This window comes from Egretta garzetta, unplaced genomic scaffold (assembly GCF_000687185.1).
Source record: "Egretta garzetta isolate BGI_Z169 unplaced genomic scaffold, ASM68718v1 scaffold11, whole genome shotgun sequence".
Classification (NCBI taxonomy): Eukaryota; Metazoa; Chordata; class Aves; order Pelecaniformes; family Ardeidae; genus Egretta; species Egretta garzetta.
Genome location: NW_009258621.1, coordinates 445,216 through 451,761, shown reverse-complemented (window position 1 = coordinate 451,761; position 6,546 = coordinate 445,216). Strand labels below are relative to the sequence as shown.

The 6,546-nt window shown below is 43.2% G+C and overlaps 1 protein-coding gene across 1 annotated transcript in view; it reads left to right on the top strand.

Annotated features, from left to right (window-relative positions):
• PARP1 (poly(ADP-ribose) polymerase 1) overlaps positions 1–1,792 on the top strand; it is a 33,004-nt gene extending 31,212 nt beyond the window's left edge. Inside the window, exon 23 of the mRNA XM_035903604.1 lies at positions 244–1,792. Coding sequence (XP_035759497.1) covers positions 244–325 — 82 coding nt within the window. The 3' untranslated portion in view covers positions 326–1,792. The remainder of the gene's footprint in view (positions 1–243) is intronic.
• The last annotated feature ends 4,754 nt before the right edge of the window (positions 1,793–6,546 follow it).

Here is a 6,546-nt window from a genome sequence, read left to right as displayed (position 1 = left end):
CCATCATTAATTCTCCATATGACTTAGTTTCTTGTTTCTAACTATTGAATAAAACATTTTCAGATTCAAAGAAAAATCAAATGTAAATATCTGTGGTTAGATTTTGTTGTTCTGTTAGAACTGCTTAATCACACAGGCATCTGTGTAGTAACTTAAGTTCAAAGGTGAAGTTTGACTGTGTTTTGACGTTTTCCTGTGTTAGTAATATCAACAACTGTAAGTATTCCTTAACATTCTTCCCAGATATATTGTGTATGACGTTGCTCAGGTAAATCTGAAGTACCTGCTGAAACTGAAATTCAACTATAAGACGTCACTCTGGTGAACAGTATTTAGGAGCCCTGTTAGAGTTATACTGTAGTTACACTATAGCGTTGACTTCTGACATGCTTACGCATTGACTTCTCTTACCAAGGTATCAAGAGCTAAACTGCAGAAGAGGTTACTAAATCCTATTTAGTACAACACTTAATGAAAGTTTTATATAAATGTGTGGCAACACATGGACCTGAATTCTGATGAGAACGAGTACCTGGTTTTGTTTTATACCGCTTCTAATCATGGGGCTTTCAAGTGTTTCTTTTAATTGACCAAACTGACAAAAAAAAAAAAAACAACCCACAAGCTTGTGGTTTTAGCCAAACAGAGCTGGGCAACAGCAGGAGAAGGAACTTGAGGATGTTTGGCGATATTTGCTCTGTTAAACTTCCCTCTTGTTTAAGATACCCCTTTTCCATTTTCATTTGAATAAATGATAAATGTGCATTTATTTTGAGGTAAAAAATAAAAGCTAATTTCATACTAACAGCTTTATGTTTCAAAAATTCCAAATTGTTTTGGTTTTGAGTCATGATTTAAATGTATTTGGTAGAATGTTCTTAAACATGATATGTCTCTCTGAAGATCAAATGCCAAATCTTGAAATCTGTAGTCACGTTTCAGGAAGTCATGGTGAAATGAAAATTTGGACTTTCCACTGAGACTTCATCTGTCAACAGTTGGTGTGGTAAACATGGAAAATTATCTTGTGGCTGTTTGAATTTAGTACTAGCCCCAATAAACCTCCTTTAAATATCTACCTTCAATGTGATGTAAGTTGGTTGTTGTAGACTGAAGTCCTAACAAAGCTGTAAGTTGAGTTTGGGCTCAAGCTTCACTCACTGTGACCTGGAGTGAGGTATATTGCCACGCTGTGGGTAGTCTTGAATTCCCTGTCTTGAAACATCAATATAAACTAATAATTTCAATGATCAGTGATGTTTGTTACTTCTCTTAAACCAACTCACTTTCAGTAAGTCAGTGAGCAATATGGAGAGTACTTGACTATAGTGCAACATCAGTTTCTTCTCTTTAAAAATTACTGATTTCCCTGAGCTGTTAGGGCAAGTTGGCTAATCCTTAGGGACAGCTCTGCATGGGCAGTGCATTCGGTGTCTCCTCCACTGTGACAGTTCCCTTCTCAAGAAGGGACAGTTGAAGCTCATTCTGATGGTTGCAGCTCCAGTCTTTGGTAACCTGCGTGGAAAAAAAGCACATCCATTTCCTAAAATGTTGTGATGCCCCAGCGCCCTTTGAAAGAGGAGCTCCAAGTCAAAGTGGTTGGTTACGGTGCAGCTGTTTCCAGGACCCGTGAAGGAGAGGAGGGTGAGGAGTCATAGATGGAAAAGAGAGCAGCTGCTGTTGGGGAGAGAAGGAAATGTGGAAGGACTGGGTAAGTCATACGACTTGAGGACAGTTGAACACGAGAATCAATTGGGATTGGTGCTCATGGATTTGAGAGGAAGTGAAGAGAGTAGCCTTTGTCTTTTGGTTCTTCAGTAGCTTAACCAGTGGCTAAATCATTGAATCAGTTTCACTTCCAACAGAAACTCCTGGTCAGTCATTTAAGACTTAAGTATAATCTTGTCAGTCTCTGAAAGAGAACATGAGAAATGGTTCAGTTTCATTGTGAGGTAGAGTTTTTCCCTCTCCCCCTCCCACCCCACCCAAAAAAACCCCCCCAAAAACCCCACCCAAACCTACCAGTTCAGTTTGGGACCAGGAATTAAAGGTCAATGTTTTCGATGTTCCCTCTGTCTCCTATACCATAGGTGGATCAGATCTCTTTCGCTCTAAGACTTCTTGTCCTGCCCTAAGATATGGCCGTAAGCGCTGTGTAGTGCAAGGAGTGTTTTACGATCCATACGTAGTCCTGACTTAACGGTTGTAGCACAAGCAAGTATATCCCAAGCTGTCTCTAACCTTGCAAATACAGCAGTAAAAGACTTTCTGCAGAGGCAACAGGTGCCCTTTGGGGACCATAGGAGAGCCCTGGTGTGACTGTCCTGCAGTGGAAGGTAATGTGAGTTCTGCTGCCAGCTTGTTTGACCACAGAGTGGACCTGCTTCTCCTGAAAGCAGGTGCTGATGCTGCTGTGACCCAGCGTGCAGCCAGCCTCTCCCTGGGGCCAGGCTGAGAAGAGCGGCAGAGTGACAACGACTGAAGGCATTACTGCTGGAGTATGTGCACAAAGCAGAGCTGGAAGAATAGGTAGTCCTATTTCTGTCAAAACTACTTGAAAGGAACGAGTTGTCAAGACATGAGGTCCCATGACATCCTCTGCTTTTTTTTCAGAGGCTGGATGTTGAGGAACAACTTCTGATCTAAATGTTAAACTACAAAAAGCACCAAGGTATAAATACTTAAACATTTTAGCGTGGCTGGAAGCCCTGTTGTACAATGGCTCACAAATATTAAGATAGTCCATGCAGTTTATGTGAATTGGGTAAACTGAAGGAAGCCAGCCCAGGCTTGCTCATTGGCAGGCGGTGTAAATTGTTTGTGACTTGCCCAAGTCCATGCAGGAAGAAAGTGCCTGAGAAAAAAGTACAGCACAGGTCACGCAACCCCCTACTGTAGCCATAAAACAATCTTCAAATCAGTTGGCACAGCCTCTAATGAAATACACACACACACACACACATACCCCTTCTGTTTCTAATCAGAGAAAAGTAAGAAAAAAACCCAAATAACTTATATGTGAAAAAGACCTCTGGGCACATGAAACCGTCTCCATACCATAAAGAGTTGTACTCATGTTCTTAAATAAATTGTGCAGTGTTGGTATCTGCTGGGATCTTGGCTTCAGCTTGCTTTCTGGAAGGCTGTTCCAGACCTCCCTCTATGAGTTCTGGGGACACAATTTTCTGCTGAAGTGTTTTTGCAGCCAATTTATATCCCATGTAGTGTTTTGCTTAAATTGCTTTTATATATGTGGTGAGGCCCCTAACACTTAGTCCATTATACTCTTACTCCTTCTGTTAGGCCCATAAAAAAATAGTTTCCAGTGTTGTGAAGCACATGCATCTGACCAAGAGCTTGTGTGTCCTCTTACTTTGAAATAAATGCCAGGCTACTTCTCCAGAAATGATCATTTTGGAGATGCAGTGGCACCTATGAGAAGAAATGCAGATGTAGATCCCAATCAACATGGCTTGCTGGTGTTCATTTATTCCTGTGGGAAGGTGGCATGTGAGCTGGTGGGCACCACGGGTCACTTTCGTGGAAAGCAAGATACGCAAGTACGGTCTGAAGGCAAGAAGAAGGAACGGCGTCCCAGCAACTGAAAGGGGAAATGACTGCTTCCCCCATCCTCTCGTTAAAAATTCTAATTTCATAATGTGATTAACGCAGCAGGACTCAGACTTCATAAGAACATGCTTCAGTGACTGAAGAGCATGCTTTCCTACTACCACTGCCTGCCTAGGGGAGGTGGGAAAATGGCACCCTAGCTGTCCCCTGTCCCCGGGATGTAGCGCTACCTGTGCTGACAGGACTCTGAATGCATTGCTTAGTAGGTGGTGTAACCCATGTCTTAATATCATCTGCAGTAATTAAGGAGAAATGGGAGTGCTGCGGAAGTGCTTTCTGCAGCATTTCGGCACACGCCATTAAGAGCAGTTGCCTAACGTGACCCTCTGGGAAAGCAACTGGCGTGAGTGAAGCCAGTTTAAAGATCTCCCTCCATCTGTGCAAGGCAGGTGAGTCAGCAGTACCTAATGGCAGGTTGTTCACTAGGAACGCAGATGTTCTCGGTCACCGTGCCTGTCTGTCAGAAGAGTTGTGTCATTTCCACGTCACCAAACCGCAAATTGGCCAGAATGGTAAAAGGACGCACTGAAAACGTGGTGTATTTGCCTACTGTCAAATGGCGCGGGCTGTGGCTTTGTCAAACAGGGTTGTGTTTGTGTGACTCGGGAGTGGCACGCACAGGAGAAATGGAAAAACAGAATATAAGAGCTGCTGCAGCATTCGTAAAAGGCCAAGATGTAAAAGGTCTTTTATAGCAGGCGTCCTCATGATACAGTGTCGATTGTTACCCTTTCAGCACCGTGACTGGTAATAGCTTCTGCTAAATATTTTCCAAACGCAGCTGTTGGAATGAAATGAAGGAATAGCTGGGGTCATGCTGTTGGGAGCTGAATTCTACCTTCTGACCTGGTAATTTTTAAGATGATCGGCAGGAGGTGTTGAGGGTGGGGGGGAATCTCAGCTTTTTCATCTGTTTTCTAGTTTTATCACGATGTACAAAACAGCCCTGAAAGACATTGGGGTTTTTTGTTTCTTTTTTTTCTCCTTCCCTTCTAGAAATTCAGCCTCTGAGGACTGTTGCAAAACTTGATGGTGGTGGAGGAAACTTTTCTTTCCCTGCCCTGAAAAATCCCTTGCCTTAGTGAAAGCTTTAGCATCGGGGCAATCGCCGCTTTCAGCACAGCGAGACCTGATGACAAGGCCCATAAAAGACAGCAGTAAAAGTCACGCTGGTGATCGGTGTCTTCTGTCAACTGTGGAAGTCTCGGTGTCGCCACTCTTAGCTGAGCGTTAACATACAACCCCTGGAACAAGGGGAGCCTAGCTGAAGTACAGAAAAAGTACTGGTGTCATTAACACTAATTATTGTTACTGTATACCTCAGCCTGTGGAAGGTCTGGTCCATGTCAGGCCTTTTGGGTGGTGGAGGTGTTTTATTACGGGAAAAACTGTACAGGGTTTAACGTTGGGTAGTTTCTGCCTTTGAAATAGTGCAGATTGTGATTTTGTTGCTTTTTGTTATGAGTGTTTACTGTTGTACCTGCGCTGCTTTGCGTCTCTCTGCTGTAGTTGCTTTGGTTTGTGCTGTGCAGTACGGGAAAGCTCTCACTGAAAAGTGTCTTGGGCCCTTTGGGGTTAAGGGAAAAGCAGGCTGCTTTTAACAGCCTTTCGAAATGACCTGGAAAAGGGGGTGGAAATGTGTGCTAGGCTTTGTCTTGTCTTTTTACCTTTTTTTTTTTTTTTTTTTTTTTTTAAGCTCTGCTACAATGTACATAGAAAACCCTGAGGGAATTTCTAAAGGATTTTACTGTTTGTTTCTTCTTAGAAACTAATTTTTTTCTTCTTAAGGACAAAGGCGGCATTGATATTTTTTTTAAATATATTTTTTAAAAAATTGTTTAATAACATGAACCATATCCTGCCCTTCTCAACCCGCTAGAGTGCCTAGTCATCTGAGTTCATTAGCAAATTAAGAACACAAATTAAAAACTCTATTCCATGTCCCAGGACATACATTTTCTGTGTTTTGCAGAATCCTTGTTTTCACCTAGATGCTTGTAAAGAAACACCAACAAACAGGCGTAGCGTCCATTTTACGTTACACCATGGTGCTGTCAGCAGTGTGTTTAAGCTGTGACAGTGACTTAGCCTTGACTAATACTGTTAATTTATTTCAAACTTCAGTTTGCATTTTCATATCTTTTATTTAAAAAAGGAATTTTGGTTGGTGAAAGTAGCAGTAGGTACTGTTGTCAAAACCCAAAGCATGTGAAGAGTCTGGTCCATTAGCATTTAAGGTGCTTGTGGTTTACGATACTATCTCCATGCTTAGATTTCTTGGTTGCAGAAGCTTTAAAATTCACCGTGGTGTGGAGACACAAGGAAACCATCTCTGCTGCTTGCTCTAAGCTTTCAGCTGTGGCGGTTGGGGACTGCATTACAGAACAGACCCAGACAAGGAGTTTGTTAGGCAACAACCCTCCACTGTCAGTGGTTTGTTGGCTCTCTCCCCTGTGCTGGGTGAGAACAAGCAAGACCTTGACCTTCAGGCCTTGGACTCGGTGAGCATTTCAGCCGTCCCTTCAGGAAGAGTGCCATAGGTCATGACTACAGTGCCAGGAGTGATTGTGCCGGGTTTTTTATTCTTGCTCCTCCTTGAAGTCTCACCTTTGCAATCATGTTGGTTAGGCACCGGAGGGCTAACATTGAAAAGTAGAGACAAGGAAAAGAAGTACGGTTTAGCAAAAAATTATTATTTAACGAAGACGGATACAATATAGGGATTGTTTAAAGACACTAAGCTAGCACGGCTGCTCTGGGATGGCCCTTTGGACCAAGTGACAGCCTACCACCCCTGAACCACCACTCGCCCGGACACCCTCATCCTGCCAGGATCCAGGAGGCCCGCGGGGGTCTCCGTCACGGGCGCTGTCCCCCTTCTCCCTCGCACCGAAGCGGATCGGGGCCGATCCCCAT